The sequence below is a fragment of the Gorilla gorilla genome, chromosome 4 (genome assembly GCF_029281585.2).
Source record: "Gorilla gorilla gorilla isolate KB3781 chromosome 4, NHGRI_mGorGor1-v2.1_pri, whole genome shotgun sequence".
Lineage (NCBI taxonomy): Eukaryota > Metazoa > Chordata > Mammalia > Primates > Hominidae > Gorilla > Gorilla gorilla.
The window spans coordinates 18,856,154-18,877,419 of NC_073228.2; the positions used below are offsets into that span (position 1 = coordinate 18,856,154).

Sequence of the window (21,266 nt, forward strand, 5' to 3'; positions counted from 1 at the left end):
CCTCCGGTGATCTGCCTGCCTTGGCCTCCCAAAGTGCTGGGATTACAGGCGTGAGCCATCGTGCCTGGCCTGTATTTAAAATTCGGGATACAACAGAATGCCTTAAATTGGATGAGGCCTTGGTTCCAGATTCACAGCTGTGCTCTTCCAGTCTGGGACCTGGCACTGTTTTACTGAGGCAATAAATCGGAAACTCAGAGCCTTCACTGAGGAAGGGACCTTGGACCTTCCCTGGTCCAACTCTTCTATTTCTCAGGACCAGAGAGGAGAAGGTTGCCCAGCGAGTTACTGGCAAAATCTGGGCTTAAACTGCCATGCCCTGGTCTCTTGTCACATGCCTGTGTGCTTCTGCCTTTATGGCTTTCTGTCGCTGCTGCTGCTGCCCTAGGGAAGAAGCCAGCAGGTCCTAGAGTCTGAGGCATCCACGGCTTAAGTGACGAATACCTCCCTGAATGCCAACATGAGTGCTGTCGTTGACAAACCCACAGACCTAAACGAAGGTTTTGCTGAGCAAGAACTCAGGCTTCTGAGAAGGCTTTTCGGCTAAGAGATATTTCACTATTTTTGTTTGTTTGTTTGCTTCTTTTGAGACAGGGTCTCTCTCTGTCTCCCAGGCTGGAGTGCAGTGGCAAGATGTTTGCTCACTCTGCCTCCTGGGCTCAAGCAATCTTCCTGCCTCAGCCTCCTGAGTAGCTGGGATTACAGGCACACGCCACCACGCCCAGCTAATTTTTGTATTTTTAGTAGAGACGGAGTTTCACCATGTTGGCCAGGGTGGTCTGGAACACCTGACCTCAAGTGATTTGCCCGCCTTGTCTTCCCAAAGTACTGGGATTACAGGTGTGAGCCACCTCGCCTGACCTATTTTACTATTTTTAAATTCACCTTCCATAAAAGTTTTTTGGGAAAAATTTAAAATGATGCATTTCAGGATAAGTTTTCCTCCAGTGATTTGTCATGGCAGGGGATGGGGATGGGAGGTGGAGGGGTGGGCATGAAGGAGACAGGCAGAAAGGCTGGCGGGAAAATAGAAAGTAAGCTCATTCAGGACAATGGAGCTCCTATGTGGCTGTCGGGAGATTCATGCACCTGTCTACCTGTGCAGGCTTCCTCCTGATGCAGAAGGGTGGGGGAGAGTATGTCATGGACTCTTTTGCTCAGGGCATTCCCTGGTGCTTGGGGGACTTCCTTGCTGGCCTTGTGGTAGAAATGGTAAAGTCAGGGTGTCATCCTTTCCTAGGGCTGCCATAAGAAAATACTACAAAATTGTCCAGGTGCAGTGCCTCACACCTGTAATCCCAGCACTTTGGGAGGCCAAGGCGGGTGGATCTTGAGGTCATGAGTTCAAGACCAGCCTGGCCAACATGGTGAAACCCCGTCTCTACTAAAAATACAAAAAATCTGCCGTGCGTGGTAGCGTACGCCTGTAATCCCAGCTACTCTGGAGGCTGAGGCAGGAGAATCACTTGAACCCAGCAGGTGGAGGTTGCAGTGAGCCGATATCGCGCCACTGCACTCCAGGCTGGGTGACACAGAGAGGCTCAGTCTTAAACAAAACAAAACAAAACCCATACAAAATACTACAAACCACCACAAACTGGGTGGCTCAAAGCTACAGAAATTTATTCTCTTACAGCTCTGGAGGCCAGAAGTCTAAAATCAAGGTGTTGTCAGGGTCGTGGTCTCGCTGAAGGCTGCAGGGGAGGATCCTTCCTTGCCTCTTCTGGCTTCTGGCGGCTCCAAGCGTTCCTTGGTTTGTGGCTGCTTCACTCCAATCTCTATTTCTGCATTCCCATGGCCTTTTCTTCTTCTCTGTGTCCCTGATTTCTCCCCTTTGGTCTCTTACAAGCACATATGTCATTGAATTTAGGATTTAGCTGGTTAATCTGGATGATCCCATAAGATTTTTTTTTTTTTTTTTTTTGACACGGAGTCTCACTCTGTCGCCCAGACTGGAGTGCAATGGCACAATCTTGGCTCACTGCAACCTCTGCCTCCTGGATTCAAGTGATTCTTCTGCCTCAGTCTCCTGACTAGCTGGGATTACAGGCACCCGCCACCATGCCCGACAGATTTTTGTATTTTTAGTAGAGACGGGGTTTTACCATGTTGGCCAGGCTGGTCTTGAACTCCTGGCCTGAAGTGATCCGCCCGCTTCAGCCTCCCAAAGTGCTGGGATTACAGGCATGAGCCACCACGCCCGGCCCCATCTCAAGATTTTTAATTACATCTGCAAAGACTTTTTATGAATACAACGTTACATGCACAGGCACAGCGACTGGGATTTGAATGTCTCTTTTTGGGGCCACTATTTAACCCCTATGCAGGTCTTCTCAAGTGACCTTGCACAGCGGCCATATGTTTCCACCCCCGGCCTTGTTCCCATCCAGAGCTGTCTGATGGGGTCTGGAGAACCTTGGGGTCTCTCTCGACTGTGGACAGTTGAGGGACCAGCTCCCACCTTGTTCTCCTCTGCGTCTATGGGAGGTGCTCTTCACTCTTTTGCAGGAGTTCTCCTTCCCATCATCCCATCCTCTGAAGGCTCCTGGCTTGCTGTTCTCATCCCCCGGGGTGGTAATAACAGCAGGAGACCACCCTCCTCCCTGGGAAGGCCCACCCTGCTCTTTCCCTGACCCTATCATCAGCCCTCCGTGAGCCTCAGCTAATTCACATGGAATGAGTTTTGTTTCTGCTCCTACTCTGAGAGAGGAATTAAGTTTCTTGGAATCCCGTTCCTTCCTCATTCCCTGGGACCTTTTAGGCTCTGTATAGACCTCTGAAAAAACTCCTGCTTTTTGAGGACTCATCCCATATTGCAACAATCGTATTAAAATGCTCCCACATTCCACATTAAGTGCTTTTATTCCTTATAAAAGAATCAGAAATATTTTTATAATTTTGCTTTTGAAAGTATTTGGCCCCTAAGCATATTTGATTTACGATTGACTGCGATTTCTTGGCCATCATTGTGCATACTTAGGAATTCTCTTGAAGTCAGAAAAGCTAAGCCTTAGATTGCTTTTTGAATGTGATTAATTTTTTTCTTTCTCTTTTTAATGACCCAGCAGCCAACAATGAGAATGTAATTAATTTTTTTATGAATACCAAAGTCAACACTTAAAAGGTTTTATAGACATTTAATTAAATATTATATTTAGATTTCTACAGTTTTTTTTCCTTTTGAGCCAATATCTATTTTTTTAAATTCTTTTTTTAAAAATTAAATTTATTTGGCTGGGTGTGGTGGCTCACGCCTGTAATCCCAGCACTTTGGTAGGCTGAAGCGGGCAGATCACTTGAGGTCAGGAGTTTGAAACCAGCCTGGCCAACATGATGAAACCTTGTCTCTACTAAAAATACAAAAATTAGCTGGGCATGGTGGTGGGCACCTGTAGTCCCAGCTACTTAGGAGGCTGAGGCAGGAGAATCACTTGAACCTGGGAGGCGGAGGTTGCAGTGAGCCGAGATCTTGCCACTGCACTCCAGCCTGGGCGACGGAGTGAGACTCTGTCTCCGCAAAAAAAAAAAAATAAAACAACTTATTAATTCATTGATTTATTTTTAAGACAAGGTTTCACTCTATTGCAGAGATGTGATCGTAGCTCACTGCAGCCTCTATCTTTTTTTTTTTTTGGTTTCACTCTTGTTGCCCAGGCTGGAGTGTAATGGCGCAATCTTGGCTCACTGCAACCTCTGCCTCCTGGGTTCAAGTGATTCTCCTGCCATAGCCTCCCGAGTGCTGGGATTACAGGCATGCGCCACCACACCTGGCTAATTTTGTATTTCTAGTAGAGGTGGGTTTTCTCCATGTTGGTCAGGCTTGTCTTGAACTCCTGACCTCAGGTGATCTGCCTGCCTCGGCCTCCCAAAGTGCTGGTGCAGCCTCTATCTGTTGGGTTCAAGTGATCCTCCCACCTCAGCCTCTCAAGTAGCTTGGACTGCAGGTGTGCACCATCATACCAGGCTAATTTTTAAAATTTTTTGTAGATATGGGGTTTCACTATTTTGCCCAGGCTGATCTTGAGCTCCTGGCTTCAAGCAATCCTCCCATCTCGGCATGTCAAAGCTCTGGGAATACAGGCGTGAGCCACCATGTCCATCCCACTTAAAAAAAAAAAAAATTAACCATTCCTCACACCTGAGAGCTTAGAGACCCCAGATACTGGTCCACTAGTTTCTGATTGCTGAGAAGATGGTCTTGCCTTCTTTCTTACCTAGCTTCTCATTCCCACTGGGTATTGAAATTTCTTCTTCTCAAATCCCAGGCTCCCCCCCAGGATGTCCAATTCCCATTCCCAGGCTCCTGGGGTTTCTGCTGCTTCCCTCCCTGGACTGGCTTAGATCAGGACTTCCGGTTCTGGCTGTGGGTATTGCACTTCTTTGCATTTTGCTTTCCCTCCATCCGGAACTTCTAATTCTGAACCTCTCTGTGGCTTTTTTTTTTTTTTTTGCTGAACAATCAACCCTGGCTGATTTTCCCATTTTGACACTGTGGCCTTCATTCTGGGCCTGCCACATCAGCCCAGAGATGCGATGGGCTTCATAAACCTGTGGCTTGTGTGGTCACACAAGGCCCCATGTGCAGAAGGAACTGGGCTTGTTTAATGCTCTGCTGTCATGTCTTGATATTGCTAATAATTTTATCTTTGAACTTGTGTTTTGTAAGCAAAGTTCAATGAAACAATGGAGTCTCCATATCGCCAGGGAAGGGACATAGAAGAAAGGAAAAGGCTTTATATTCTAGTTCCTTTAATGGTATTTTTCCCCCTGCTTTTTGAACCAGGGGCTTCCTATTTTCATTTTGCACCAGGTCCTGCAAATTATATAGTTGGTCCTACCTAGTCATGACAGTGAACGAGGACCCAGTATGGAACCTGGTGGTTCACAACATCACCAGAGAAGGGCGTCTGTGAAATGAGATGTTTCCAGCCAAAAGGAAGCGTGTTTTTCATGGCTGCTGTAACAACTGATCCCAAACGTAGTAGCTTGAAACAGTACAAATTTATTATCTTACATAGTTCTGGAGGTCAGAAATCCTAAACATTGAGGTGTCTCAAGGCTGCACTCCTTCTGGAGGCCTTAGGACAGAGCCCATTTCTTTGTCTTGTCCAGCCAACATTCCTTGGCTTTTGGCTGCATCACTCCAACCTCTGTTTCCCTTGTCGTTGAATCACCTCCTCTTAGTCTGACTCTGCAGTCTCCCTCTTTTTCTTTCTTTCTTTCTTTTTTTTGAGATAGAGTCTTGCTGTGTTGCCCAGCCTGGAGCGTGGTGGTGCGACCTTGGCTCACTGCAATCTCTGCCTCCCAGGTTCAAGCGATTCTCGTGCCTCAGCCTCCCAAGCAGCTGGGACTACAGGTGCATGCTACCATGCCCAGCTAATTTTTTTTGTATTTTTAGTAGAGGCAGGGTTCACCATGTTGCCCAGGCTGGTCCCAAACTCCTGGCCTCAAGTGATCCACTGGCCTTAGCCTCCCAAAGTGCTGGGATTACCGCACTTAAGGCACCTCGCCTAGCCCTCTTCTCCTTATAAGGACCCTTGTGACTGATTATGTGGGCCCACCCAGATAATCCAGGATGATCTCCTATCTCAAGAGGCTCAATCACATCAGCAAAGACCCTTTTGTCCTGTAAGGTGACATTTTCACAGGTTTCAGGGATTAGGACATGGACATCTTTAGGGGAAGGGAGGGGGTATGGTTCTGCCCAGCAGAGGAAGTTATTTGTTTTCCTTCTTAAATCTCTAAACATTCACCCAGGACACATCCAGGTTTTGTGGATTCTGAAACTTATACAATTTTGAAGGTCTTCTTTAAGAAAAAGTAAGAAATTTAGGTAGGAAAATGAATATTACTTTAGAATGAGAAAGAAATCACAAATACCTAGACTTTAGATTTGGGTCCTTTTCTTCTGAGATCTCTTTTGACAATTTATCAGCGGAGTTTACATTGATATGTAACTGGTCTCCTCCCCATCGGGAACACTCTCTGCTCATAGCAACCCACTTGCAAGTGAAGGCCCTGGGCCTGGCTGTGCTGAAACGCGTGACCGATTGTTCTCTCCTGTTGATTTGTCCTCACTAGCTAGAGTGACTCACTGGCTTCCAGCAGTGGAAGGCATGGATGTATTATGAGGAATAAGAAAAAAAGGAGAGAGGCAGCTTAATAATACAATAGCTTTGAATAATAAGCCTTAGTTTCTAATGCAGAATTGATCCAATTTCCGAAGCTTCTAGACTGGAAGCATCGTGAGGCCACGGTTGCATCTGCCTCGCCTCCTGGTGTGTACCCAGTGATCCAGATGTGCCTCTGACACAGTGAGTGTGTGGTAAACATTTGCTGAGTGACTGGATGAATGAACAGGTCATTTACATGATCCATGCAATTGTGAAAGAATAGCCTCAAAATAGAACTTAATTGTTTAGCAATTTCCCTTCGTAAGCCTATCAAAATGGCTTCCACAGAATTGCTTAATATGAGATACCATTTGTTTGAAGCAACAAATGTAGAAAAATGAGAAAAACTGATTTATGCCGATTATCATTTCAGAGACAGAGATGATTTCATATTCTGTCAGTGGTGGGGTTTTTTTGTGTGTAATAATTGGATATCTTATTAAGCTGGCAGTCAAGCAAGCTTGGTTTTGCATTTTCAATACCTGTCACAAGTCCAGGCGCGGTGGCTCACGCCTGTAATCCCAGCCCTTTGGGAGGCTGAGGTGGGAGGATCACCTGAGGTCAGGAGTTCAAGACCAGCCTGGCCAATATGGCGAAACCCTGTCTCTACTAAAAATACAAAAATTAGCTGGGTGTGGTGGCGTGCATCTGTAATCCCAGCTACTCGGTAGGCTGAGGCAGGGAGAATCGCTTGAACTCAGGAGGTGGAGGTTGCAGTGAGCAGAGATTGTGCCACTGCACTCCAGCCTGGGTGACAGAGTGAGACTCTGCCTCAAAAAAAAAAAAAAACAAAAAAACACAAAAAACAAAACAAAAAAAACTATCACAAAATCAGAAACGTTGCTCCTAACAATAGATGTGCATAAAGTCAGTGAAACTGGCCGGGCACGGTGGCTCACGCCTGTAATCCCAGCACTTTGGGAGGCTGAGGTGGGCGGATCATGAGGTCGGGAGATTGAGACCATCCTGGCTAACATGGTGAAACCCCGTCTCTACTAAAAATACAAAAATTTAGCCAGGCGCAGTGGGGGGTGCCTGTGTCCCAGCTACTCGGGAGGCTGAGGCAGGAGAATGGCATGAACCCAGGAGGTGAAGCTTGCAGTGAGCCGAGATAGCACCACTGAGGTCCAGCCTGGGCAAAAGAACGAGACTCCGTCTCAAAAAAAAAAGAAAAAAGGCATCATGCTACCTGACTTCAGACTATACTACAAGGCTACAGTAACCAAAACAGCATGGTACTGGTACCAAAACAGAGCTATAGACCAATGGAACAGAACACAGCCCTCAGAATTAATACCACACATCTATAACTATCTGATCTTTGACAAACCTGACAAAAACAAGAAATGGGGAAAGGATTCCCTATTTAACAAATGGTGCTGGGAAAACTGGCTAGCCATATGTAGAAAGCTGAAACTGGATCCCTTCCTTACACCTTATACAAAAATTAATTCAAGATGGATTAAAGACTTAAATGTTAGACCTAAAACCACAAAAACCCTAGAAGAAAACCTAGGCAATACCATTCAGGACATAGGTATGGGCAAGGACTTCATGTCTAAAACACCAAAAGCAATGGCAACAAAAGCCAAAATTGACAAATAGGATCTAATTAAACTAAAGAGCTTCTGCACAGCAAAAGAAACTACCATCAGAGTCAACAGGCAACCTACAGAATGGGAGAAAATTTTTGCAATCTACTCATCTGACAAAGGGCTAATATCCAGAATCTACAAAGAACTCAAACAAATTTACAAGAAAAAAACAACCCCATCAAAAAGTGGGCAAAGGATATGAACAGACACTTCTCAAAAGAAGACATTTATGCAGCCAACAGACACGTGAAAAAATGCTCATCATCTCTGGCCGTCAGAGAAATGAAAATCAAACCACAATGAGATACCATCTCACACCAGTTAGAATGGCAATCATTAAAAAGTCAGGAAACAACAGGTGCTGGAGAGGATGTGGAGAAATAGGAACACTTTTACATTGTTGGTGGGACTATAAACTAGTTCAACCGTTGTGGAAGTCAGTGTGGCGATTCCTCAGGGATCTAGAACTAGAAATACCATTTGACCCAGCCATTCCATTACTGGGTATATACCCAAAGGATTATAAATCATGTTGCTATAAAGACACATGCACACATATGTTTATTGCGGCACTAGTCACAATAGCAAAGACTTGGAGCCAACCCAAATGTCCAACAATCATAGACTGAATTAAGAAAATGTGGCACATATTCACCATGGAATGCTATGCAGCCATAAAAAAGGATGAATTCATGTCCTTTGTAGGGACTTGGATGAAGCTGGAAACCATCATTCTCCTCAAACTATCACAAGGACAGAAAACCAAACAGCGCATGTTCTCACTCATAGGTGGGAATTGAACAATGAGAACACTTGGACACAGGAAGGGGAACATCACACACCGGGGCCTGTTGTGGGGTGGGGGGGAGGGGGGGAGGGATAGCATTAGGAGATATACCTAATGTAAATGACGAATTAATGGGTGCAACACACCAACATGGCACATGTATACATATGTAACAAACCTGCATGTTGTTGTACACATGTACCCTAGAACTTAAAGTATAATCATAATAAAAAAAAAATCAGTGAAAGCTTTACTGTTGTGCCTCCCTTGAGCATGTGTCATGCAGGTTTGGATTCAAACATTAGTCAAAGGTAAGGAGGGACTGAATTGGCAACTTGGTTTCTCCTTTAAGCCTCTAGGCAGCATTTCCTTGTACTAGGCCCAGAAAATGGTGCCAGGTGGCTGTTGGCTGCCCTGGATGGTGCTTACATAAGAGGCTGGTTAGAACTTCCTGTTCAGAGGCCGGGCACAGTGGCTCATGCCTATAATTCCAGCACTTTGGGAGGCCAAGGTGGGCAGATCACTTGAGGCCAGGAGTTCAAGACCAGCCTGATCAACATGGTGAAACCGCGTCTCTACTAAAAATACAAAACTTAGCCCAGTACGCTGGCGGGCGCCTGTAATCCCAGCTACTCAGGAGACTGAGGCAGGAGAATCACTTGAACCTGGGGGATGGAGGCTGCAGTGAGCCAAGATTGTGCCACTGCACTCCAGCCTGGGTGACAGAGCGAGCCTCTGTCTAAAAAGAAAAAAAGATAAGACTTATGTGTCAGATTGACTTACTCTTTAAATAAATCTTGAACAGCTACTCTGTACCATGCACTGGGGATACAGTAATACAAAAGGCAGACGTGGTAGTGCTCTCATGGAACTTGCATTTGGGGAGACCAAACAAACAAACAAACGGGATTACCAGACATCAAGATATGCCAGGAAGAAAATAAAGAATGGCTTGGATGATCTACATTAGATTGGATATTCCAGGAAGTCCTCTTGGAAAGGGTAACATTGGAGCTGAGATCCAAATAACAGAGGACCCAGACAGATGAAAATTTGGGAGACAGGCAGAGGGTGCAGCAAGTGCAAAGGCCCTGAGGCAGGAGTGTGCTTGGTGTTCCAGGAGAAGGCAGATCAGCCTGGATGAAGCAGAGTGAGGAAGGGGTTCGGAGTGATTCTGGGTGTTCCTGAAGCCACCAGTGTTTACATCAAGGGCAGTGTGGAGCTCTCAGAGGGTTTGTCATAGTAGACTGGCATGACTGTATTTTTGTCTTTTTTTTTTTTGTTTGAGACAGAGTCATACTCTGTCACCTGGGCTGGAGTGCAGTGCCACGATCTTGACTGACTGCAAACTTCACCTCCCAGGTTCAAGCGATTCTCCTGCCTCAGCCTCGTAAGTAGCTGAGACTACAGGCATGCGCCACCATACCCGGCTAATTTTTGTATTTTTAGTAGAGATGGAGTTTCACCCCATTGGTGAGGCTGGTCTCGAACTCCTGACCTCAAGGGATCCACTCGCCTTTGCCTTCCAAAGTGCTGGGATTACAGATGTGAGCCACCGTGACCAGCCTGTATTTTTCGTCTTTAAAACATCACTTTGGCTGCTGTGAAGAGTGGTAACTGTTTGGAGGGCACTGGGGGAATCAGGAACACCTATCAGGTGGTCAGGGCAGGATGATGAAGCAGAGTTGTTTGAGTACAGGTGGCAGCGGTGGCGGTGGAGGGAAGGGGATGAATTCTGGATAGATGGGTGGAGGGTAATTTAAAAAATCCCCTGAACAAACAACAATAGGAAACCCCTTACATTTCTATAGCACGTCTATGAACTGCCTATTACTGTCACTGTTGGGTTCCCATCTGCAAATCTGAGAGCCAGTTCCCGCTGGGTTTATTATCTGCACTCTGCGGAAGGAAGGAACAGGCTGCCCCAGGCTCAGAGGCTCAGTCCTCACGCTGTGTCGGTGGTCAGCCTCCAGCACAGGGGAAGAAATGGCAGGCAAGTGAGGGCGGACAAGGCAGAGAGCCTCATCCCGGCCGCCCTGTACCCGGCTCCAGCAAAGTGCACGACACAGGGTAAGCACTGAAGAAAGGTCTGCTGAGTCCATGAAGAACGAATAAGTGAAGGAGGAAGAGGGCTGATGGGTAATAATCGTTCAAGGGAGCCTGGATACGTGCTAGGCAGGGTGTTGGAGGCATCACTCCAGGTCACAGTAACCTGGAGAGAGCACTGTGTTATTTATTCCCAGACTCAGGATGAGGAGATTGAAGCTGAGAGTAAAACTGCCCAATGGGTTCACCTTGCCCACTGCTTAGACAGAGCCCATTTATTAAGACAGGGGAATTGCAATAGAGAAAGAGTAATTCATGCAGAGCAGGCTGTGCCCTGCTCTGTCCCACTGCCGTCTTCCAGGAGGAGGTGCCAGCATGGCATTTAGCCAGATTAAACTACAGCAATTGCTGTGGAAAAGGCCATCCACCCTCTTGTTGTTCTGCAGTTCCTTTGCTGATGATCAGCATCAGTCAGGGTCCTCTGATGCATGGGAAGCAGTCCTTGTTGCCTGCAAAGCACCCTGCCCCCGGAGTTTTATTGTTACTCAAATCAGTCTCCCAGAGCATTGGGGATCAGAGGTTTTTTGTTTGTTTGTTTGTTTTTTGAGAAGAAGTCTGGAGTGTAGTGGTGTGATCTTGGCTCACTGAAACCTCCACCTCCTGGGTTCAAGCGATTCTCCTGCCTCAGACTCCTGAGTAGCTGGGACTACAGGTGCACACCACTATCCCCGGCTAATTTTTGTATTTTTAGTAGAGACAGAGTTTCGCCATGTTGGCCAGGCTGGTCTCGAACTCCTGACCTCAGGTGATCTGCCCACCTCAGCCTCCCAAAGTGCTGGGATTACAGGTGTGAGCCAGCACGCCCGGCTAATTTTTGTGTTTTTAGTAGAAACGGGGTTTCACCATGTTGGCCAGGCTGGTCTCAAACTCCTGACCTCAGGTTATCTGCCCATCTTGGCTTCCCAAAGTGCTGGGATTACAGGCGTGAGCCACTGTGCCCAGTCATAATTTCTAATCTTGTGACTAATTTGTTAGTCCTACAAAGGCAGTCTAAACCCCAGGCAAGAAGCAGCTTTGTTTTGGGAAAGGGCTGTTATCATCTTTGTTTTAATCTATAAACTATAAATTCCCCCTAAAGGTAGTTCAACCTATGTCTAGGAATGAACAAGGACAGTTTGGAGGTTAGAAGCAAGATAGAGTTGCTTAGGTCAAATCTCTTTCACTGTTGCCATTACAGTTGTATTTTTTCTTTCTTTCTTTCTTTCTTTTTTTTTTTTTTTTTTTTTTTTTTGACATGGAGTCTTGCTCTGTTCCCCAGGCTGGAGTGCAGTGGTGCCAATTTTTCTTTTTTTTTTTTTTTTTTTGAGACGGAGTCTTGCTCTGTTCCCCAGGCTGAAGTGCAGTGGCGCCAATTTTTCTTTTTTTTTTTGAGACGGAGTCTCGCTCTGTTCCCCAGGCTGGAGTGCAGTGGCATGATCTTGGCTCACTGCACCCTCTGCCTCTCAGGTTCATGTGATTCTCATGCCTCAGCCTCCCCAGAAGTTGGGATTACAGGCGTCTTCCATCACGCCTGGCTAATTTTTGTATTTTTAGTAGAGATGGGGTTTCGCCATATTGGCCAGACTGGTCTCAAACTCCTGACCTCAAGTGATCCACCTGCCTCGACCTCTCAAAGTGCTGGGATGACATGTGTGAGCCACCATGCCTGGCCTCTGTTACAGTTTTGCAATGGTGGTTTCAAGAGGTGTTGGGAAATGCATCCATGAGAACCCACATGCCAAGCTAGGCTTTCTTCTGTGTGGTCAGATTCTGAGGCTAGCAATCAACTGCTATATTACCTCTTAAGAGAAACAGGATGAGAGAGAGGGAGAGAGAGAGAGAGAGAGAGGGAGAGAGAGAGAGAGGGAGAGGGAGAAAAACAGAGGTGAGATCCAGGACTCATTGGGGTGGACAACTTTATGCCCATCTCCATTCTTTCTGCAAAGCTGCTGTCCATGATCCCTCGGCTTGCCCCCCCACCACCACAGTCTTCCAGGAGGAGGTGCCAGCAGGGCATTTAGCCAGATCAAACCACAGTGACTCCTCTGGAAATGGCCGCCCACCATCTTGTTGCCTTGCAGTTCCTTTGCGGATGGTTGGCATCGGTCTTAGGGCCCTGTGACACATGGGAAGCAGCCTTCACTGCCTGCAAATCCCCCTGCCACTGCTTCTGGAGCTACTGTTCTGGTCTGTTCCTGCATATCCCATCCCTTTGCCCTGGGGGCGTCAGGCCACCTTAGGTCCCATGGGAGAGAATAGGAATGGACTGTGGGTGGGGTGGAGGTCAGAGCCAGTGTATTTAGCTTTCAGGAAACATTTTCTTCTTTTTTCTTTTTTTGAGATGGAGGTTTGCTCTTGTCGTATAGGCTGGAGCGCAATGGCATGATCTCGGCTCACTGCAACCTCCGTCTCCCGGGTTCAAGCGATTCTCCTGCCTCAGCATCCCGAGTAGCTGGGCTTACAGGTGCCTGCCACCGCGGCCAGCTAATTTTTGTATTTTTAGTAGAGATGGGGTTTCACCATGTTGGCCAGGCTGATCTCGAACTCCTGACCTCACGTGATCCACCTACCTCAGCCTCCCGAAGTTTTGGGATTACAGACGTGAGCCACCGCACCTGGCCCAGGAAACATTTTCTTCTGGCCAATACTCTGGCCCTTTTGACTGTAAGGAAGTGTGTGAAAGGGGGCAGTTTGCATGTTTGCGGAGTGGGCATATGTGTGGGAGTTTATTGAGAAAGATGGGGAAATGGTAAGATTTGTCTCCTGGGGGTTATCACCCCTCCCGCTTATGGGCTTGGTGTGGTTTAAAGAAAGTGAGATGCAGAAATGCTGATCAAGGTGGCTCTGGGTCTCATCCTGTGAGCCCTGAATGCCCCATGCAGGAAGGGCACCATCTCAGGAGTCAGCTGGGCTTGGTGTCCCACACTGCCCCATGGACCTTGGGTCACTCCAGAGCTTTCCTGAGCCTCAATTTCCTTATCTGTAGAATGGGGATAATGATACCTTCGCCTCAGAGTTGTGAGTTTTACATAAGAAGAGGATGTAAAGATAAAGTGGCCCAGGTTGGGCATTCAACAAATGTTAGTTGCTTCCCCACTTTTCCTTCCCCACATCAAGTTTACCTATGCATTGCATGCAAGCATCTTTTGAGGACATGCTATAATATGAGGTGCTATCCTGGCTGGGATGAGGGGAAGAAGCTCAGTAAGGAGCTTGATTCCAATCCTGGGTCTGTGTGCTGAATATAGCAGTGAAGTTAGATCCTACAGTATAAGACAGAAGGAGGCAAGTGCCTTAGAATCCAGATGGAGTTCTATGGGACCTTAGAGGATAGAGACTCGATTTGTAACCAGGGCTGGGACAGGTGGGAGATGAGGTCAGATGGGGTGCCCAAGGAGAATGCATTAAACCTGGGTCTTGCAGGATGGTGGGGCTTAGATTTGGGAGGCGAAGGGCAGTTCAGCAGAAATGGTATAAGGGAGATAGGAGTGGCAGGGAGGGAAGGCTGTGTGGAGGACAGTGAGCTGTGCAGCCTGGCTTGGCCAGAGGGCACAGGGAGGAGAACCCTGGGAGACAGACTTGAGAATGTTTAGTTGGAATCATACCACAGGAAAACTCGAATTCCAGGCTGAAGCGTTTGAACTTTATGCCAAAGGCACTGGGGAGCTATCGGAGCTTTTTGAGCAGGAGAGTGATGTGCTGTGCTTTAGGCAGGCTGATCTTGGCGGTGGTACATGGAACAGACTAGACAGGGTGGAGTGGAAGGTGACTCCATGACCTAGATGAGGGATGGGCAGGTTGAATCCTCACAGCAGCAGTGAGAAAGGAGAGAAAGGATTGGGCAGGAGAGGTACTTTGTGGATCGTTGTAAACATTTCTGTTTATTTTTCATTATAAAGAATTTAAGCGGCTGGGCGCAGTGTCTCACTCCTGTAATCCTAGCATTTTGGGAGGCTGAGGCGGGCGGATTGCTTGAGCTCAGGAGGTTGAGACCAGCCTGGCCAACATGGCAAAACCCCGTCTCTACTAAAAATACAAAAAATTAGCTGGGTGTGGTGGCACGCACCTGTAGTCTCAGCTACTTGGGAGGCCAGCTGAGGCAGGAGAATCACTTGAACCTGGGAGGTGGAGGGTGCAGCGAGCCGAGATTGCACCACTGCACTCCAGCCTGGGTGACAGGGCGAGACTCCGTCTCAATAAAAAGAAAAGAATTTAAGCATCCACAAAAGTAGAAACAGAAACATTTAATGAACCTCTATGTGCCCATTCCCCAGGTTCAACAATGGTTAATTTTTTATTTGTAAGAGACAGGGTCTTTCACTGGAGTGCAGTGGCACCATTACGGCTCACTGCAGCCTCAAACTCCTGGGCTCAAGTGATCCTCCCCGCTCAGCCTCCCTAGTAGCTGGGACTACAGGCCCAGCTACCATCTGCCACCATGTCCAGCTACTTTTTAAAAACTTTTTGTAGCGACGAGATCTTGCTTTTTTGCCCAGGCCGGTCTCAAACTCTTGGGCTCAAACAATCTGCCCACCTTGTCCTCCCAAAGTGCTGGGATTACAGGTGTGAACCACCATGCCCAGCCTAAGAATGGTTAATTCATGGCCAATTTTGTTTAATCTCTACTCCATCCACTTTTCTCTTCCATCATATTTTGAAGTGAGTCTAAGATATTGTGTCTCTTTATGGCTATTGCAGCGTGCAGGAAGAGGTATGACATTTTGGAAGATGAGTTGATGGGCCGTGCCACGTGGGTATTGCGTCTCTGTGTGCCTGTACATACTCTCTTATGTGGAATTGCAATGGCTGATTTGACTCTTCCAAGTTGGGGTTCTTTTAAGGGCAAAGACCACCCTCCAGTGGCCAGGCTGTCTTCTCCTCCCCATGGAGTGCTTGGTATATGGTGCGACTGTCAGTGTGAGCAACCTAGTTCCACTGGAAGAAAGAGGCCTGTTATTGGACCCTTTGGGCTATGGCCATTGAGACCACGGGTAGCTTTTCTGCTCAGGTCACGCTCTGATATGTTGTCAAATAAAACACAGGACACTCAGCTGGGTTTCAATTTCAGATCAACAACAAATATGCCTGTAACATAAGTATGTCCCACACATTGCCCGGGGCATATTTATAGTAATAAATGACGTTATTTTTCTGAAATTCAAATTTAATCAGGCATTTTGTTTTGTTTTGTTTTTTTGTTTTTTTTGAGATGGAGTTTTGCTCTGTTGCCCAGGCTAGAGTGCAGTGGCGTGATCTTGGCTCACTGCAAGCTCGGCCTCTCGGGTTCACGCCATTCTCCTGCCTCAGCCTCCCGAGTAGCTGGGACTACAGGCGCCTGCCACCATGCCCAGCTAATTTTCTGTATTTTTAGTAGAGACGGGGTTTCACCATATTAGCCAGGATGGTCTCGATCTCCGGACGTTGTGATCCACCCGCCTCGGCCTCCCAAAGTGCTGGGATTACAGGCGTGAGCCACAGCGCCCAGCCCAGGCATCTTGTTTCTATTTATTTATTTATTTATTTATTTATTTATTTATTTATTTATTTTTTATTTTGTTTTGTTTTTGGCTGAATCTAGTCAATCCTATCCTCTGGTCTTTTCACAGAAGTCCTGCAGATCAAAGCCTTTGACCTAGGGCAGTGCTTTTCAAAGGGTGGTCCCAGGACAGCAGCATCAGCAACTCCTAGCTCAAAACAAGATCTCAGGCCAGGCGCAGTGGCTCATGCCTATAATCCAGCACTTTGGGAGGCCCACGCGAGTGGATCATTTGAGGTCAGGGGTTCGAGGCCAGCCTGGGCAACGTGGTGAAACCCCGTCTCTACTAAAAAAAAAAAAGCAAACAAAAAAACCAAACAAAAATTAGCGGGGCTTGGCAGCACGCACCTGTGGTCCCAGCTACTCGGGAGGCTGAAGCAGGAGAATCACTTGAACATAGGAGGCAGAGGCTGCAGTGACCCGAGATTGGGCCACGGCACTCCAGCCTGGGCGAAAGAGTGAGACTCCATCTCAAAAAAACAAAAGCAAAAACAAAAAAATCCCAAAATGCCAGCCCCACCCAGAATGACAGAACCAGAGCCTCTGGGGGTGCTGGCATTTTGTGTTTGACCCCCTCCAGTGATTCTTTTGAGGGTCATTGACTGGAGAATGATGCCGATGCCATCACATTACCTGCCCCCAGCCTCTCCCACAACACACACACGGCACATCCTGCTCTGCTGCGCACCCAGTGGCATGGACCTGGCTGCCAAAGGTGTAGAAGCATAAGTAACATCAGGGGTGTTACAAAGGGCTCTTTCCTTGGGTGTTTGTAGCTTCTTCCCCTAGGGCTGCAGTCACTCGCAGACTGCTGGGCGCTTGGCCTCAGGGCTCTGTTCTGCCCGCCCAGATCTGTTCCTGAGCCTGCAGACGGCTGTGAACCAGAGAATCTATTCTTCAGGCGGGAGTTGCCAGTTGCGGCCAAGGGGGCGGGGCCCGGAGGCGGGAGGGCCACGTGTGCGGGAGGGAAGCAGGAAGTGACTGCGGGAGTGGAGCCGGCGAGCGAGTGGCAGCGGGGGCTGATGGAAGTGCAGTGGGGGCTGGAGAGGGCACCCTAGTGAGTTGGCTTTTCTCTCCTTCGGTGCCTTTGGTTGGGCTCGAGGCCCGGGGTCGGGGGCCATCAGGACAAGAGTGTGGGACTTGGAAGGGCAGCCACCTGGAGCTTGGAAGGGGGTACGCCTGGAGAGAGGAGGGGTTTGGAGGAGAAATTGGAGGCTTTGGCAGGTGGCGGGGCGGGGTGGGAGGGTGAGGGGCGGTGGGAAGGAAGTCCCCGGACCCCCGCTATGTCCCTCTCCAGGGCGATCTGGAAGGCAATGACATGCCTGCCTTTTACAGTCCTAACCCAAATCCTCTTGGTTCGTCCCTTCCTAGGCGGTGTGTGGGGGTACCCGGGATTCCTGGGAGCAGAGGCAGCTACAATTCCCGCTGCTCCCAGGCCCCTCCCACTTGCTCTGGCTGTTAGCTGGACCTCTGGAACTTGACTGGGAATCTGGTTAACTTGCAGCAGGTCTGGGTGGGGCGTGACAGTGTGCATTTCTAACCAATTCCCAGGTTGGGTGGTCCGCGGACCACGCTTTGAGTAGCGAGGCATTAGAGAACTTTTCCACAGTCCTCTCCGCCCAGACCTGAATCCTTCTGCTGGATTCCCCCTCGTGGAGTTAGGGCATGTGTGTGCAGCTCCACTAAGGCCCAGCAGCCCTAGTGTTGTTTCCACTTCTGCAACTTCACCAGCCTCTTGAACTGACTCTTGGAAGCGGAACAACAGGTTTAAAAGGGGAAGAAAGGAAATAAAGAAAACAAACCTGTATCAATCAGCCGGGAATGCCCATGTGCTGCTGTGGCAGGTGTGTACAAGTCTACAGGCTGTTGGCATTTTAAAAGTTGGAACGGTCAGAGAATGATTCTCCCTGCCGCTAACGAATCAGGGTTGATGGAATTAATATCCCCATCGTGAGGAAGTCTGAGCCCCATTGTGTAAGCTGTGCTGGAGGTGCTGTGTCCTAAAGTTGTTACTGGTCTGCCGGTTAGAGAAAACTTCTTGTTCTCTTGGGACTCTGCCAGAAACTTTTTCTTCTCTTGAGACTCTGCAGAAAACTTTCTGTTCTTTTGGGACTCTTCTTTGCTCTTGCCAATCCCACATGGGGCAGGAGAACTCATTTTCTAAGCTCTTGGTATTGTAGAAGTTTTACCAGTTTTATTTATTTATTTATTTTTAATTTTTTTTGAGACAGAGCCTTGCTCTGTCACCCGGACTGGAGTGCAGTGGCGCGATCTCGGCTCACTGCAACCTCTGCCTCCCGGGTTCAAGCGATTACTCCTGCCTCAGCCTCCCGAGTAGCTGGGACTACAGGCACTGGGACTACAGGCACACACCACGACGCCCGACTAATTTTTGTGTTTTTAGTAGAGATGGGGTTTCACCGTGTTGGCCAGGCTGGTCTCGAACTCCTGACCTCAGGTGATCTGCCCGTCTTGGCCTCCCAAGGTGCTGGGATTACAGGCATGAGCCGCTGCGCCTGGCCAAGTTTTTACCAGTTTTAATCTTTTGCTTTCCACAGTTTAATGTGCATAAGAATCCCCCATGGAATTCCACAAAATGCAGACCCTGATTCAGAAAGTCTGGGGTGAGACCTGAGTTTCTGCATTCCTAACTAGCTCCCAAGCCGGACCAGTGCTGCTGGTTCTCTGACCACCCTTGTAGCGAGGATTTAAAACAGCAGATAGAGAAGAAACTTCTCCGAGGGGCACTGGGCTTGCATTGCCCGTGATCAGTGCTGCTCCTGTTGGGATGGAAAGGATGGTGGCCTCGGTCTTCCCTCTGTGTCCCTTTTTCTTACTCAGGAGGGTGCTCAGATATACATGGGGACAGGCTTAGACGGGTGTTTCCCTATCCCACTAACCACCAGGAACACCCACGAGCTCCCTCTGTTCTGTTCACCAGCCGACAAGATCCACATTGACTTTGCCCTGTTGGCAAATGTAAATTGTTTGCTCTCTTCTGTAGCTGTCAAGAGGCACATTCAAATACAGGAAAGAAAGGTGTTTTTTTTATGCCCTGTCTTGGATGATAAGTACTAAGAGGATGATCCCTTTGTGCTGTTCTTTGTAAATGCTGTTTGAAATTTTGTCCACAGCGACTCGGAATAGATGATTGGTGTAATGGTCCAGATGGCTTGGTTTAAAAACAAAGACCAACCCCTCTTTTTAGGGTGGCTTAGCAAGATGACGGATGTAAAGGGTAGTAGTTTTTTAAAAATGATTTTTTTTTTCTTTAATTGGCGTGGTCACAGTTTTCACAGTTGGTGCAGTTCGTTCAGAGTGCGGGAACTAGAGTCTGATTCCATAGATGCTATTTATCTCAGAGTTTCTGGCACAGGGGCTGAGCCAGGGCTCACCTGGGCTCACCTGGACCTATACCCTTCCTAGGTTTGAGCCTGGGTGTGTTGCTGAGCCGCTTGGCATAAGGGCTGCGTCCACACTCTGCCATGGTTTCCTTCCAGGGTCAATCGAGGCAGCGTCTTCAGCTCTTGATCTGCAGGCTCAGGGCTGCTGGCTCCTCACAGAGCACCGGGAACTGGCAGGGCTGAGCCCAGTGTGGTTGTGTCCAGCCAGCCCTCTGGGTGCTGGCAGACCATCAGGGAGATGAATGAGGCTTTGAGATGAGGCCCTGAGCCCAGTGTTTGTGTACCAGAACACAGGGCTTTTCAACAAATGGGTTTCTCTGCCTTGTAACTTTCCACAGGGAGAGATCTGATTGTCATCTCAGATCCAGAATTTTAAGCATGTTAAAGTCTGGAGGAGGTTCTCTGGACTGAAATGAGAGGGAGTGGTACTTTCCTTCCTTTCCTTGGTGGGCGGTGGTGTAACTTCAGCTTCAGCAGCAGGGTGCTGAGTTGACCAGGGGACATTCCATTCCTGGGTCCTTTTGCTTGTCCTTGCTGACTGTCCTGTGCAGGTAAGCTGGCCCTTTTCCATCCAGCACATATTTTTCAGGGGTTACAAAGCCCTATTTTACAGGGGTGCCAAATGTGAAAAAGCACCGTCCCCGTCCTCAAGCAACTAAGGCTGTAAAAGATGGAGGCAAAGCCACACTGAGAGAGGACCAAAGCTGCATGCTAGGACAGGGCTGGGGAAGGCCAGAAAAGCCTTGGTCGTGAAGTTGGCATTATGTGGGCTGCAGAGGATGCTCCGGGTTCTGATGGCTGGCAATGTGCAAGGAAGGTATTCCAGGAGGGAACTGCATGAACAGGGACTTGGAGGCAGGATTGTCTGGGGCTTGTGGAAGGTGCCATAAATAATTCAGTTGAGCTGGAGTTTGGTGCTCGTGCAGGCATGATGGAGAACGGGATTGGAGAGTCGGGGGTTCGGGGGTATCAAAGGTTGGTTGGTGGAGTTTACCCTTTGGCTGGGCAGGTGCGCTGTTGCAGATGTGATGGGGATTAAGATTGGAAGCGTGTTGACATCACCTGAGCTAGTCACCTGTCTTTGGAGGAGGCTGAGTGCAGATGGTGGGCAAGAGACGGTAGAAGAGGCAGATTGTGTGGGGGAGGCTGCATCAGACCCTCCTATGCCCCCTTCTTCTGGAATAAATCACATTTTTTGTGCTTCTCTTTGAAACCACTTCTCAATGTTGCAGCCTTTTTTGTGGATTCCCCTGGCATCTCCCTGTGCCTTCTTTCAGACTAAGGCGATTTCCAGTTCCTGGGGGACCTGGATAGAGAAGCCTGACCTGTGTGCTAGGTGGCTGAGGGACACGGATGGCGTGGTGGAAGGGTGCATACCGTCAACCTGGAGGGAGGCCAGCTCCCGCACAGGGTGTTAGGACATGTCAGAATATGCGCCTGTCACTGAAACGGACCACCGGTGGCTGACCCTCTCGCTCCTCTTGCACAGCTGTATCCAGCATGCTCCAAGGCCACAGCTCTGTGTTCCAGGCCTTGCTGGGGACCTTCTTCACCTGGGGGATGACAGCAGCTGGGGCAGCTCTCGTCTTCGTATTCTCTAGTGGACAGGTGAGTTGCCTTGCTTTGGTTCTGGATGTTGGTGGGGAGCCCCTTGGTAAAGGGGCACTGTCCCACTCCATGGAGCAG

The 21,266-nt window shown here is 48.4% G+C and overlaps 1 protein-coding gene across 6 annotated transcripts in view; it reads left to right on the forward strand.

Annotated features, from left to right (window-relative positions):
* The window catches only part of SLC39A11 (solute carrier family 39 member 11), a 532,470-nt gene that overhangs the window by 47,491 nt on the left and 463,713 nt on the right, over positions 1-21,266 (forward strand). For 3 of the 6 annotated variants that reach the window (XM_063706128.1, XM_063706129.1, XM_063706130.1), the window contains exon 3: positions 21,070-21,188. In XM_063706128.1, the coding sequence (XP_063562198.1) occupies positions 21,070-21,188 (119 nt within the window). The other 3 variants (XM_055389065.2, XM_031011371.3, XM_055389068.2) reach the window with 2 other exon arrangements.